This window comes from Bombina bombina, chromosome 10 (genome assembly GCF_027579735.1).
Source record: "Bombina bombina isolate aBomBom1 chromosome 10, aBomBom1.pri, whole genome shotgun sequence".
NCBI lineage: Eukaryota > Metazoa > Chordata > Amphibia > Anura > Bombinatoridae > Bombina > Bombina bombina.
Genome location: NC_069508.1, coordinates 181,854,938 through 181,870,608, shown reverse-complemented (window position 1 = coordinate 181,870,608; position 15,671 = coordinate 181,854,938). Strand labels below are relative to the sequence as shown.

At 36.5% G+C, this 15,671-nt stretch overlaps 1 protein-coding gene across 1 annotated transcript in view; it reads left to right on the top strand.

Annotated features, from left to right (window-relative positions):
• TESK2 (testis associated actin remodelling kinase 2) overlaps window positions 1-15,671 on the top strand; it is a 587,073-nt gene that overhangs the window by 402,054 nt on the left and 169,348 nt on the right. Inside the window, exon 7 of the mRNA XM_053693575.1 lies at window positions 10,034-10,118. Coding sequence (XP_053549550.1) covers window positions 10,034-10,118 — 85 coding nt within the window. The remainder of the gene's footprint in view (window positions 1-10,033; window positions 10,119-15,671) is intronic.

Genomic DNA, 15,671 nt, shown 5'->3' with positions numbered 1-15,671 from the left:
GATATACAATCCTACCAGGAGGGGCAAAGTTTACCAAACCTCAAAATGCCTATAAATACACCCCTCACCACACCCACAATTCAGTTTTACAAACTTTGCCTCCTATGGAGGTGGTGAAGTAAGTTTGTGCTAAGATTTCTACGTTGATATGCGCTTCTCAGCATTTTGAAGCCCGATTCCTCTGAGTACAGCGAATGTCAGAGGGACGTGGAGAGTATCACCTATTGAATGCAATGATTTTCCTAACGGGGGCCTTTTTCATAGGTTCTCTGTTATCGGTCGTAGAGATTCATCTCCTACCTCCCTTTTCAGATCGACGATATACCATTACCTCTACTGATAACTGTTTCAGTACTGGTTTGGCTATCTGCTATATGTGGATGGGTGTCTTTTTGGCAAGTATGTTTTTATTACTTAAAGTGTCAGTAAACTTTAAAAATGTTATATAATTCTGAACATAGTGCAGAATTATATAACATTATATTAGCCAAACATTTCTAAAACCTAATATTCCCTATTAATTTTAAAAAAAAAAGCGCTGTTAAACAGACCCGCTCTCTGCTGAGCGGGTCTGTTATATTTACTCAGCGCATCGGCCAGCTGTATAGTCACAGCCTGGCCCGACCGCGCCATAAGACTAAGTGCAGTCTGTGAAACAGCGCCTTTTTTAAAAAAATTAATAGGGAATATTAGGTTTTAGAAATGTTTGGCTAATATAATGTTATATAATTCTGCACTATGTGCAAAATTATATAACATTATTTTTAAGGTTTACTGTCCTTTAAGACACCTCAGCTATGGTTTGGCACTTGATGCATTTACATAAAGTTCTAAATATATGTATTGTACTTATATTTGCCATAAGTCAGGTTCATGTATTTCCTTTTTGCAGACTGTCAGTTTCATATTTGGGGAAAGTTAATATTAAGAAATATTTTTCTTACCTGGGGTTTAGTCTTTATTTCAATTGACTACTTTGTTTCAAATTGCGGGCTTACTTAGGCTCGCGGGTGCGCCAAATGCTACACTTTATTGCGTCATTCTTTGCGCGATCATTTTTTGACGCGAAAGGCACGTCCGTTGAAGCAAGTTTGTCATTTCTGGCGTCGTAATTGACGCAGAGGTTCACACAGGGTTGCGTCGTTAGTGTCGTGAGTGTGTCATTTCCGGACATGGATGGCGCCAAAATTTTTTCCAGTTACGTTGTGCGTCATACTTGGCGCTAATTTTTTTTCATTATTTATTTGCCCCATTGCTTTTGCCTCTTGCCTTTTTCTATGTCAGAGGGCTATGCTATTTGCATTTTTTTCCCATTCCTGAAACTGTCATATAAGGAAATTGACAAATTTTGCTTTATATGTTGTTTTTTATTTTACATTTTGCAAGATGTCTCAATCTGATACTGCCTCAGAAGTATCTGTTGGAACTTTGCTGCCTGATGTCGGTTCTTCTAAAGCTAAGTGCATTATATTTCCGAATGTCATTGTATGATAAACTTTTTACATGCAGATATTGTATCCATCAGTTAATAGTACATTTCCTGTTGTTCCTTCAACTTTTAATGTACATGTTATACCTATGAAATTTAAAGAATTTGTTTCTGATTCTATTCAGAAGGCTTTGTCTGCTATTCTGCCTTCTAATTAATATTAAGGTCTTTTAAAACTTCTCATAAGGTTGATGACATTTCAAATGACCAACAACATAATGAATTATCCTCTTCTGATGAGGATCTATCTGATTCAGAAGATCTTTCCTCAGATATTGACACTACCAAATCTACTTATTTAAAATGAAGTATTTTCGTTCTTTGTTAAAGAAGTTTTAATTATTTTGGATATCATGGAAACTAGTCCTCTTGATATTAGAACTAGTAAATTCTGTTTTTAAACCTCCTGTGGTTACTCCAGAGTTTTTTTCCGTTCCTGATGCTATTTCTCTTATGATTTCTAAGGAATGCAATTAGCCGGGTACTTATTTTATTCCTTCTTCAAGGTTTTAAAAAATTGTATCTTTTTACCAGCAATTTCTATAGAGTTTTGGGAAAAGATCCACAACTTGTTGGGGCTATTTCTACTGTTGCTGTACGTACCTCTATTCCTATAGATAGTACTTAAGTTCTTTTAGATAGGAAACTTGAATCTTATCTAAGGAAAGCTTATTTATATTCGGGTCGTCTCAGGCCTGCATTTTCTTTGGCTGATGTTACAGCTAAATCAGCTTTTTTTTTGGAGATTTAGCGCAACAAGGATTGGATTCTGATTTATCTAGTATTGTTTGCTTTCTGCAACATACTAATCAGTTCTGATGCCATTTTTTGATATCATCAAGATTGATGTTAGATCTATGTCTTTAGCTATTTTTAGCTACAAGGGTTTTGAGGCTTAAAGGGCCATTATTCACTCATTTTTTCTTTGCATAAATGTTTTGTAGATGATCTACCGGTATTTATAAAGCCCATAAAGTTGCTTATTTTTAAAGAATATTGCTCTGATTTTCAGACTCCTAACCAAGCCCCAAAGTTTTATGTGAATACCGTCAGCTACCTTCTCCAGCTTGCTCCTGTTTGTGTAAAGGGTCTTTTCATATGCAAAAGAAGGGGGGGGGGGGGGGAGTGTCTTATTTGCCACTTGCAGTGGGCTTTCCAACTGCCTTTTCAACAGAGCTAAACTGAAAGCGTCTAAGTATGTTTTTAAGCCATTTTATACTGGATTTTTATATCAGTATCTGTGCATCTTATTCTTTATAGTAGTGTCTATTACATGCAGTTATATGAAAATGAGTGTATACTGTCCCTTTAAATCTTGGAATGCTGATATGACTTAAGTCTAGATTGCTATCTCTTTCTTTCCAAGGTAATAAGAGACCTAAGGGTAAATATTAAGCTTCTAAATCGTTTTTCGTTCTTTTTTTCAAATAAGGAAACAAAACCTAATCCTTCCCTATGGAATCTGTTTCCAATTGGAAACCTTCTTTAAATGGAATAAATCCAACCCATTTAAGAAACCAAAAAGCCAGCCCCTAAGTCCGCATGAAGGTGCGACTCTCATTCCAGCTCAGCTGGTAGGGGGCAGATTAAGGTTTTTTTCAAGAATGTTTTGGATAAATTCGGTCCAAATCAATGGTTTCAGAGTTGTGTCTCAGGGGTTTCGAATAGGATTCTGAGTAAATCCTCCTGTGAGAAGATTTTTTTTCTCTCTCACTTATCCCAGTTAAAGCTCAGGCTTTCCTGAAGTGTGTTTCAGACTTGGAGTTTCAGGGGTAGTCATGCCAGTTCCTTTTCAGGGACAAGGTCTGGGGTTTTTATTCAAATCTATTCATTGTCTCAAAGAAGGAAATTTCATTCAGACCAATTCTGGATCTGAAAATTTTGAATCGTTATGTAAGAGTACCAATTTTCAAATGGTGACTTTAAGGACTGTTCTGCCTTTTATTCAGCAAGGACATTTTAGGTCCATAATGGATTGCAGGATGTATACCTTCATATTCCGATTCATTCAGATCATTATCAGTTCCTGAGATTCTCTTTTCTAGAAAAGCATTACCAATTTGTTGCTTTTCCATTTTTGGATTAGCAACCGCTCAAAGAATCATTTTTATAAAAAAAAAAAAAAAAAAAAAAAAAAAAAAAAGGTTCTTGGTGCCCTGCTTTATGGAAACCAGAGAGCAGGGTATTGCAGTGTTTCCTTATTTGGACGATATTTTGGTACTAGCTCAGTCCTTTCCGTTCTGCAGAATCTCACACTAATCAACTAGTGTTGTTTCTTAGGAAACATGGTTGGAGGATCAATTTACCAAAAAGTTTCTTGATTCCTCAGACAAGGGTCACCTTTTTAGGTTTCCAGATAGATTCAGTGTCTATGACTCTGTCTCTAACAGACAAGAGACGTTTGAAAGTGGTTGCAGCCTGTCGGCACCTTCAGTCTCAGTCATTCCCTTCAGTGGTTATGTGCAGGGAAAATTTAGGTCTCATGACTGCAGCATTGGATGCATTTCTCTTTGCTCGTTCTCACGTGAGACCTCTCCAGCTTTGTTTGCTGAATCCATGGTGCAGGGATTATACTAAGACACACAATTAATATCCTTAAATCCCAATGTTTGACACTCTCTGACGTGGTGGTAAATCACCAGCGTTTAGTTCAAGGGGCTTCTTTGTTCGGCTAACCTTGACTATGATCTCTACAGATGCAAGTCTTTCAGGTTGGGGAGCTGTTTGGGGATCTCTGACAGCACAAGGGGTTTGGAAATTTCAAGAGGCGAGATTACCAATCAATATTTTAGATCTCCGTGCTATTCTCAGAGCTCTTCAGTTTTGGCCTTTGTTGAAGAGAGAACTGTTCATTTATTTTCAAACAGACAATATCGCATACAGTGGCATTTGTCAATCAGCAGGGTGGGACTCCCAGTCCACAAGCTATGAAGAAGTATCTCGGATACTTGCTTGGGCGGAATCCAGCTCCTGTCTAATTTATGCGGAGCATATCCCAGGTACAGACATTGGGAGGCAGATTATTTCAGCCGTCAGACTTTACATCCTGGGGAGTGGTTCCTCTATTCAGATGTGTTTTCTCAGATTGTTCAAGATATGGGGTCTTCCACAGATAGATCTGATGTCCTCTCATCTAAAAAATAGACTTCCCAGATGCCTGTCCAGGTTCAGGGATTTTCATGCGGAAGCAGTGGGTGCGCTGACACTTCCTTGGTGTTCTAGTTCTTCTTCCAAGAGTGATTTTCAGAATCATCATGAAACAATCGTTTGTGTTGCTGGTGGCTCCAGCATGGCCTCACAAGTTTTGGTATGCGGGTCTTGTTCGGATGTCCAGCTGCCATCCTTGGCCACTTCTGTTAAGGCTGGACCTACTGTCTCAAGGTCCGTTTTTCCATCAGATTTTCAAATCATTAAATTTGAAGGTATGGGAATTGATCGCTTAGTGCTAAGTCATAGAGGTTTCTCTGACTAAGTGATTAATACTATGTTACAAGCTCGTTAATCTGTCGCTTGAAAGATTTATTATCGAGTTTGGAAGACTTACATTTCATGGTGTTCTCATAAATTCTCTTGGCATTCTTTTAGAGTTGCAAGAATTTTACAGTTTTTTCAGGATGGTTTTGTTAAGGTTTTGTCTGCAAGTTCCTTGAAGGGACAAATCTCTGCTCTTTTTTATTCACAGAAAGATTGCCAACTTCCTGATATTCACTGTTTTGTACAGTCTTTAGTTCGTATTTAAGCCTGTCATTAAATCAATCTCTCCTCATTGGAGTCTTAATTTGGTTTGGAGGGCTTTACAGGCTCCTCCATATTGAGCCTATGCATTCTTTGTACATTTAACTACTTTCTTGGAAAGTATTGTTCCTTTTGGCCATCTCTTCTGCTAGAAGAGTTTCTGAGCTATCTGCTCTTTCTTGTGAATCTCCTTTTCTGATTTTTCATCAGGATAAGGCGGTTTTGCGGACTTCATTTCAATTTTTTCTAAGGTTGTGAAATGTTGTGAACAACATTAGTAGAGAAATTGTTCCTTCCTTGTGTCCTAATCCTAAGAAGTCTTTGGAAAGATCTTTACATTCTTTGGATGTGGTGATTAGGTGTGGATTAATTTTTCAGCATATGGCTGTTTATTTTTATCCCTCCTTCTCTTGCGTGGAGTTCCACATCTTGGCTATTTAATATCCCATACGTCACTAGCTCACGGACTCTTGCCAATTACATGAAAGAAAACAATTTATGTAAGAACTTACCTGATAAATTCATTTCTTTCATATTGGCAAGAGTCCATGAGGCCCACCCTTTTTTATGGTGATTATGATTTTTTTGTATAAAGCACAATTATTTCCAGATTCCTTTTGTTTATGCTTTTTACTCCTTTCTTTATCACCCCACTACTTGGCTATTCGTTAACTGAATTGTGGGTGTTGTGAGGGGTGTATTTATAGGCATTTTGAGGTTTGGGAAACTTTGCCCCTCCTGGTAGGAATGTATATCCCATACGTCACTAGCTCATGGACTCTTGCTAATTACATGAAAGAAACTGCCTACTGCAATGCACAAACTTAATTTGGTGCTCGTGTATCTACATTAAAACATTATATAACATCTTTAATGTTTTACAAGTGATTATAAGATATATGTGCAGCAATGTGTTGGAGAGAGACATAGTGGGAATTCCAGCTAAGGAACACACTGCCTGATCTCCAGATAAAATATAAAGCCGGACAGAACTTGGCGGCACGTTATAAATAAATGTTAATAAATGCAGGTTGTGACTCAGTTGACCAAACTTTTCAGAATGAGGTTTTCCTGACTGACAAGTTGCGGCGTCTTTCTTTCTTTCACAGTTATTGCATAAGCTCATTTGTTTTCCGACAGGCAGATGTTTGAAAATATGTAATTTTGCCAATAGTAATAGTGTGGAGCAGAAGCTTCTTGCTCATTAATTCTCTTTGCCTTACAGTTCAAGTGCTGAGTGCTCTCTCTGCAGTGCTATTCAAGTGGTATTGTGCTCATTAGCTATATTCATGCTTGGGCATATGGTGCCACTGCTCGCTTAGCTGGTTAGACAGGTTATAATGTGTAACATTGATTTAGTTTCCTGGAGAAATGTTCTTTCGGATCCTTCGTTATGATTTGAATGTGGAATAAGGGGGCTGCTTGTGGCGTCTCTCTTCAGAGCTGGATTTATCCTTGTAAAAAATAAACACACTAAGATTTGTGCAAATCCAGATCTTAAGTTGTTGAACTTGCATAAGAATAAATCGGGTTTCAAATGAGAGAGGGCCTGCTCGGGACATTTGGCTCTTTTTGAAACCAAACGAAGGATCCGAATACACATGCCTAGTTTCATGTAAATGATCTTGGAGAAATGTACCTCTTACCATTGGTCTGCTTGGTTGAAACTTACCAGCTTTTTTTTTTTTTAACTTAGGTAAGCTAAGGAGTGTATAACATTGTATAACATTGACACAGCTGCAGGCATATGCAAACAACCTGTAGAAGGAGCTTTAGCTGCAGCATTCTGTGCTGGGTGATGGCAGGTAACCTCAACAATACTCCCTTCACTTACTACTGCACATACTATTTTTGAATAGGCGACACACCCAAACAGATGCAACTCTGCATTAAAACTGCCTTCCTTATTAAACAGTGCTTCTGGTTATACAGCACTGACTCGGTTTAGAATAGTTTTATTATGGAATGGTTGAAGCTGCTGCACTCTAACGCTCCCTTTTTGTAGGTTGTTTTTATAACATTGCTACACAATTATATGTTCTTTCTGAATTCATAATACTTTATATGTTTTAGAGATACGTTTTCTTATATGGCCACGTGATGACTCTTCACTACCACCATTTTGTATATGTTCTCCTGCACTGATCCAAGCTATCAATGTGTAGTATGTAGTAGTCAGGCAAATATAAACACAGCTTTTAGAGGTAAATTACATGAAAAGAAAGCAAAATAAAGCTTTACATAGTTGTATGTACTTAGTGATGGTAAACTCTTCCCTTTTCAAATCAGATCCGGAATGTTGGTGATATTTTGGATGGAGTTTAATTCAACAGCTATTACTTAACTTTTAATATAGTTCCCAAGTGACAGACAGCACACACCTGATGCTCGTGGTAGAGGGTCACTGCACACACCGCTCTGTAATATGTAGACAACTGATTTCCACAGCACCAAAAAATGATAGGAAAATTGTTGAACAAACTTAGCCTTTATTATCCCATTTCAGCACTTGGCACACAGCAGCAAAAAAAGCGACGTTTACTTACTCAGTAAGTGTTAACAGCCCGAAACGTCGCTTTTTTTGCTGCTGTGTGCCAAGTGCTGAAATGGGATAATAAAGGCTAAGTTTGTTCAACAATTTTCCTATCATTTTTTGGTGCTGTGGAAATCAGTTGTCTACATACCTTTAATATAGATATGAAATTTAAATTTGATCGCCCACTTTTAAAGTAAATTCTCTGTGAGCTGTTTGAACTTTTATCTAATCAATGCTTTAGCTCACAGAAAAATTGACTTTTGAAGTGGACGGCAGAGTGCGGGATATTTGAATTTCATATCTAAATAAAAAGTAATTTTATAATGCATCTTCATTACAACTGACAAATTAAACTCCGTCTAAAATATCGCTAACATTCCGGATCTTTTTTTTTAAAGGGGAAAGTTTACTATCACTTTAAAGGGACAGTATACTGTAAAATGGTTTTTCCCTTAATGTGCTTTTTTTACCAACTGCAGAGTAAAAAATGTATGAAAATTAGCTTTTTAAGGTTTATTTCTGTATATTAAAGCTCTGATTTTGTGTTTTGAAGCCACAGTCTAATAAAATAGGTTGAGCTTGTAGGTATAATCAGATCTCATTACTGTATCACATTGTGCACATATACCTGCTTCTTTAGCTTATATCTGTCCTTAAAACATTCACCAGTACTTTGAGAGAACAATGGAAAATCAACATTTTATTACCTTATCTCTGCTATATCGCACTGGGAGTGTAATTTCTTCTGCTGGCTGTGTTTACAAAGCTTATCTATAGCTGGTACGCGCGGCCACAAACTTTCAGAATAGGTGGGGATACCACATGCTAAATCAACAATTTCAAATGCCAATATAAGGGTAAAGGAGCTACTTGTAAACAATTTAAGACACTCCAGCAGGTAAAGTGGATCATTGGGAACAAATTAAAGGGGAGAAAATTTTTGAGTAAACTGTCCCTTTAAGCATTTGGTTCGTTATACTGACCCATTTAAGCACCTCTCAATTGGGTATTGTACCCTTTTCCACCTTATGTATCAGTTATATCTGTTCTGGCTTCCTGTGCTTACTGCAGTATTTTCCTACCTTTTTCTTAATGTGCTGTTTCCTGCGGTCGTTTTACTCCGTTTGGACAGTAAGCACTTAATGGCATTTAAGCCCTCATAGTAATGAGCTCACATGTTATTAGATATGGACGCAGCCTACACACACACTCTTGCACCACAGAAACACAACGCTATTGGTGTCCTCTGTAGATAAAACCAGGGAAGTGTGTGTGAGCTATTAGATGGAATTTCTATATTCCCAAAGCCACTCTGAGACACATACATGATGCTTCTACCCATACGTTTAGTACTCCATAATTATCTGGTATCTGAGCATAATGTCTCCCCAATGATCGCAAGGGCTACAATATTGTCCTGAGTGACCTTTATACCTTAGGGTTAGTCTGGCTACCCCAGTATTGTCCATGACCTTATCCTGTTAAAGGGACAGTCAAGTCCAAAATAAACTTTCATGATTCAAATAGGGCATGTCATTTTAAAAAAAACTTTCCAATTTACTTTTATCACCAATGTTGCTTTGTTCTCTTGGTTGAAAGCTAAACCAAGGAGGTTCATATGCTAATTTCTTAGACCTTAAAGGCCGCCTCTTATGTTAATGCACTTTAACAGTTTTTCACTACTAGAGGGCGTTAGTTCATGTGTGTCATATAGATAACATTGAGCTCACGCATGTGAAGTCACCTAGGAGTAAGCACTGAGTGGCTAAAATGCAAGTCTGTCAAAATAACTGAAATAAGGGGGCAGTTTGCAGAGGCTTAGATACAAGGTAATTGCAGAGGTAAAAAGTATATTAATATAACTGTTGGTTATGCAAAACTGGGGAATGGGTAATCATGGGATAATCTATCTTTTTAAACAACAAAAATTCTGGTGTTGACTATCCATTTAACTGTAATACTTCATGTGACATAAAGAACAAGTGCCAGCCCATATAAACTCTACAGAGGAAACATCTGATCTTTCCCACAGTCTACTCTTTAGCAGATCCTCTTGTGAAAGGTGTAGTGTGGCATAGATGGCCATGTTCCCTAGACTGAAAACATTTAAAGGAAATGGGAATAACAGTTCCTGGCAACTTACCAGCTAATATCCTAAAATATTTCTATATTTGCTGCATCTGTTTTTTTGTTTGTCAAAGAGTGGCTAGATCAGAGAGTGTACACTACTGTGCTGCATATTATTAAATTGCTGTCCTTTTTTCATGTTTCAGTGACGGGAACGAGAAGCTCTCTGTGGTAGGATCACCGTACTGGATGGCTCCTGAGGTCCTGAGAGATGAGCCATACAATGAAAAGGTGAGTGCAGAATACTTAGCCCAGGCTTGTTCAGGTAAAGAGCAGTTAGTATTGTTTATCTACAGCCGTGTGCAGAGAACCATAGGATAGAGCGTCACCATGACACACAGGGAAAGATAAGATTGGAATTTTTATACCTGAGTGAGCCCAGCCCATTCTCTTCAGGATAACAAAGGAATGGTTGTAGGGCTAGGAACAAAATATAAACTTACAGGATACCTGGAACACTGTGTCAATGAAATGTAAAATGTATTTTTTTTTTGTTTTTTATAAAAGTCATTTTAATTTTTTTAACCCTTTAATGTTTTTTTTCATAATTGTAATTGATTTAGATATATTTGAGACTCTGTTTAATGCTTTGGGAATTAAATATTTTAATAATTGGGGGGGGGGAGGGGAATAAATGTTCATTCTTTTTCTTGTGTAAAAAAATATATAAATACATTTAAAAGAAAATATAGTTTGAAAGTCAAATTTTGTAAGTTGTGTGCTGTAAAATGTTGCAAATTCCCCGAATATGCTGCATTCTACACTAATTAATTGTTTTAGAGTAGTGTGCACACTTATTTACACCTAGCACTAATTAGTGAAGGAAGATGGTAGTTTGTTAGCACAATCGTGCAGAGTATGACATGATATATATATATTTTTATATTTATATATATATATATATATATATTTATTAGAGATATAGATAGATATTAGATATATAGATATATATATATAGATATATATATATAGATATATATATATATATATATATATATAGATATAGATATATATATATATATATATATAGAGATATATAGATATAGAGATATATAGATATAGAGATATAGAGATATAGATATAGATATAGATATAGATATAGATATAGAGATATAGATATAGATATATAGATATATATATATAGATAGATATATAGATAGATATATAGATAGATATATAGATAGATATATAGATAGATATAGATATATAGATATATAGATATAATATATAATATATAATATAATATAATATATATATATATATATATATATATATATATATATATATATATATATATATATATATATATAGAGATAATATATATATATATATATATATATATATATAGATATATAGATATATATTAGAGATATAGATATATAAAACACCAGATTAAACACCAAGGTGCATTTGCGGTTTAATAGAAAAACTCATATGCACTCTCTGGATTTACAACACAGCCATCTTTAATTTATTGTGACGTTTTGGGGCATTCACCCCTTCCTCAGACCCTGAAGAAGGGGTGAATGCCCCGAAACGTCACAACAAATTAAAGATTGCTGTGTTGTAAATTAAGTGTGTGCATATATTGAAAAAATAATATATATATATATGTCTCTGTCTCACTAATCAATATTATTTTAAAGCAGTGTTTATAAATCTATATAACCAGTTAGGAATTATATGGCAAGTAATTTAGCAATAATACATTTATTAATTTAAGACCAGTTGGCCGCTCTCCTCCTAATTGCTTTTTCTTAAATGAAGTGGTGGCATTGCCAATGAGAAGCTGTGCGAAAATACAGAAAAATGTTGCCCTGCGCTAAGGAAAAGGCACCAATAGACCAAGGGAAAAAATGGAGACCCCTATCTCCACAACCAAAAACAGAAAATTTGTATTTTGAAAATCGTGTCCCAGATGGAACCAGATATTTCAAAAGACCTTGGCGCTGCAAAACATTGCAGCTGAAACTAGTGATACACAAGCAGAAAACCAAACAAAAGGTGTTCACTTTTACTTACACCGTGTCTTGGTTGCTGCTGCGCCGATGGGTCCCTTTTAGCAAGCTGTAGCCGAGCCGGATAAGCCTTTGGAACAATACCGGATTTTTCAAAGATACTCCGCTGAAAGTTGCAGTTAACACAGAAGCCGGTCTGTGTAGGTAATGTTACGTCAGGTGGCGTGGAGTGGGAGGAGCAACGCGTTTCAGCCCGGTCAGGGCCTTTGTCAAGCTCCAGAAAGGTGTAATACAGGGCTTTTTAAACCTGTATTAGCTGTGCTCATTGGTTGGATATCGCAAATGGGAGTGCAAAGTCCTTTGTCAGTACTTCTTCTTCTTCTGCCCCCTCCGTGCTGATCTCCGCACTTCTCCTTTTTTGTCTGCGGTGTTTCTTGCCTGCCCTGTTTTCTGCTTGTGTATGATTTGGATCCGTTTGTCGTTCCAGCCTCACTCTGCTTCTCAAGGAATCAGCTGGGGATCTCGACCGCTCACTCTTTTTCCGGACCTTCAACATTTGTTTCGCATATCAGCTCCAGGGTTGTTTTGTTATTTTTGATGCTACACTGACATTTGCTATAGTGCCATATTGTGTGTTGCTATATTGTGTCAAGTTAGTTTTATTGTTACATTCTTACTATTTAATTGCTACAATTATTTTATTGCTCTTTTGCTGATCAGCTTTTTTAATTTATGTTTAATATTGTATAAATAAATTTACATTGTATTCTTTTAAAACAAGTTATCTCATTACTGAGGCCAAAGGTTTCATATTTTAAACATTTGACTATTGTCACGGTTTATCCAATCACTAGTTTCAGCTGCAATGTTTTGCAGCGCCAAGGTCTTTTGAAATATCTGGTTCCATCTGGGACACGATTTTCAAAATACAATGAGAAGCTGTACCTCCTGCACTTTTCTGTAACATAAGCACACTCCTGTCCAGGCCTTCCATCCGTTGTGGATAAGAGTCGCTGGAGGGTGTTTGGCAGCGAAATAAGTAAATTAGAAAGCTATTTAAAATTTGCATGTACTATCTGAATCATGAAAGATTCAGAATTCAAATTCCTATTCATTCTAATGAAACACTTTATTACATGGGTTATAGCAACCTTTTATAACCCTTTAATAATCCATTTACTGTGACCAGCGCAAGTGATTTGCTGGTGACACCTATCTGGCTATGGTAAGGTGTGTTGCGTTTAGCTGTCAATATTTATGTCCTGTATTGACAGAGTAAAATAAGTGAAATTCCTCTGAGGCTAAACAAATAACCTGTGTAGGTTCAGTATTCACTAGTAGTAAAACATTAATTCTTTTTTTTATGAGGCCAATCGGATACCGGACACTGGGAACAGTCACCTTTATCACTGAGCGTGTGCTGAGTAATTGTCACGGACGGCACCTTTTGTGTCACTAGGTTCAGTTCTTAGATTTATAGCTTTTTTTTTTTTTTTTTAGGTTGATTTATATTTGCATAGTGAATATCACATGCCCTAAGTGTATAGTCATTCAGGCATTTTATACTAAATAGTAGTTGTACTGTGGCTTGACACACGGCACTTTTTTTTTTTTTTTTTTTTTATCATCTCCACAAACTTGTCTCACAAACACAACTGCAGAGATTTTCCTGATCAGACAACAAATTATCTCTAGGTATTGGTTGTGCACACATCTGTTTTTATTTACTGAAAGTTTTAGTTAAATAACTTTTGCTTAAAGGTGCAGTCTACTTGATGTTGTTAGAAAATATGGATAAGCCCCTTATACCCATTCCCCAGTTTTGTGTTATCTATTTAAACAATAACAAAATAAAGTAGACTGTCCCTTTTAACATTGTTTTATGGGCTGTTCTTTAAACTTCACCCTATTACTGAGAATTTGCCACAATTTTCAGAGCTAATTTGGTAACCTATAAACTGCTGCCATGTAATATCACATGCACTCCTGAGCCTACTAAGCTATGCTCTTCAACAAAGGATATCAAGATTACAAAGTAGATTTAATAATAGTAGCAAATTAAAAACTGTAAAATTGCTGCTCTGAGCCATGAAAGTTTAATTGGGACGTTAATGTCCCTTTAAAAAAAAACACATTTTTTACAAGCTATAAAGAGCAGATAAGATTTTTACACTCCTTGAGAAAAGTCATGTTTTCTCTGCTAACAGGTATTTTATAGTCCATGGCCTTTTCTGCACATTTATGAGGGACACAACACCATTAGTCTTCCAATAGATTAGCATGCCACCTGAGTTTGAAAACTTTCTGAATACATTCATATTTTGTTTGATCTTTAAAAAAAAAAAAAAAAAAATGCAGCAAACTCTTACGCCACTTGCCTGTTTTAGATAAGTTACTGTAGAAGACAAGAACTGTAACTTTTTGTTAAAGGGACAGTATAGTCAAAATAAAACTTGTGATTTAGATAGGACATGCAATTTCAAATAACTTTCTTTCATGTAATTGAGAAGAGTCCATGAGCAAAACATATGGGCTATACAATCCTACCAGGAGGGGCAAAGTTTCCCAAACCTCAAATGCCTATAAATACACCCCCTCGCCACACCCACAATTCAGTTTTACAAACTTTGCCTCCTATGGAGGTGGTGAAGTAAGTTTGTGCTAGATTTCTACGTTGACATGCGCTTCTCAGCATTTTGAAGCCCAATTCCTCTCAGAGTACAGTGAATGTCAGAGGGATGTGAAGGGAGTATCACCTATTGAATTCTATGGTTTTCCTTGCGGGAAATCTTTTCATAGGTTCTCTGTTATCGGTCGTAGATATTCATCTCCTACCTCCCTTTTCAGATCGACGATATCCTCTCATATTCCATTACCTCTACTGATAACTGTTTCAGTACTGGTTTGGCTATCTGCTATATGTGGATGGGTGTCTTTCGGTAAGTATGTTTCCATTACTATGGTTTGGCACTTTATGTATTAATGTAAAGTTCTAAATATATGTATTGTACTTATATTTGCCATGAGTCAGGTTTATGTATATTTCCTTTTGCAGACTATCGGTTTCAAAATTGGGAAAAACGTATTTGGGAAGTTATTTTTTTTCTTTTTTTTCTTACCTGGGGTATAGTTTATTGCGTCATTCTTGGCACGAGAACTTTTTTGGCTTGAATGTACGTTCGTTGATGCAAGTTCGTAATTTCCCGCGTCTTAGTTGACGCCAGGTTCCTTGCACAAGGTTGCGTCATTTCCTGATGTTAGCGCCAAAAAATGTTCATTTTGCATTGCGCGTCATACTTGCCCCCCAATAATTTGATTTAAACCCCACTTCCTATATGCCTCTTGCCTTTCTCTATGCTCAGAGGGCTATGCTGTTTCCATTTTTTCCCCATTCCTGAAACTGCCTTATAAGGAAATTGATAATTTTGTTTTATATGTTGTTCTTCTCTTACATTTGCAAGATGTCTCAATCTTATCCTGTCTCAGAAACCACTGTTGGATTCCTGCTGCCTGATAACAGTTCTATCAAAGATAAGTGTATCTGTTGTAAATTAGTAGAGATTATATCTCTAGCGGTAGTATGTAACAGTTGTCATGATATTCTTTTACATGCAGATAATATATCCATTAGTACTAGTACAATGCCTGTGGTTCCTTCAACATCTAATGTACATGATATCCCTGAGAATATATAAGATTTCTCCAACATAGGTGTGTCCGGTCCACGGCGTCATCCTTACTTGTGGGATATTCTCTTCCCCAACTGGAAATGGCAAAGAGCCCAGCAAAGCTGGTCACATGATCCCTCCTAGGCTCCGCCTACCCC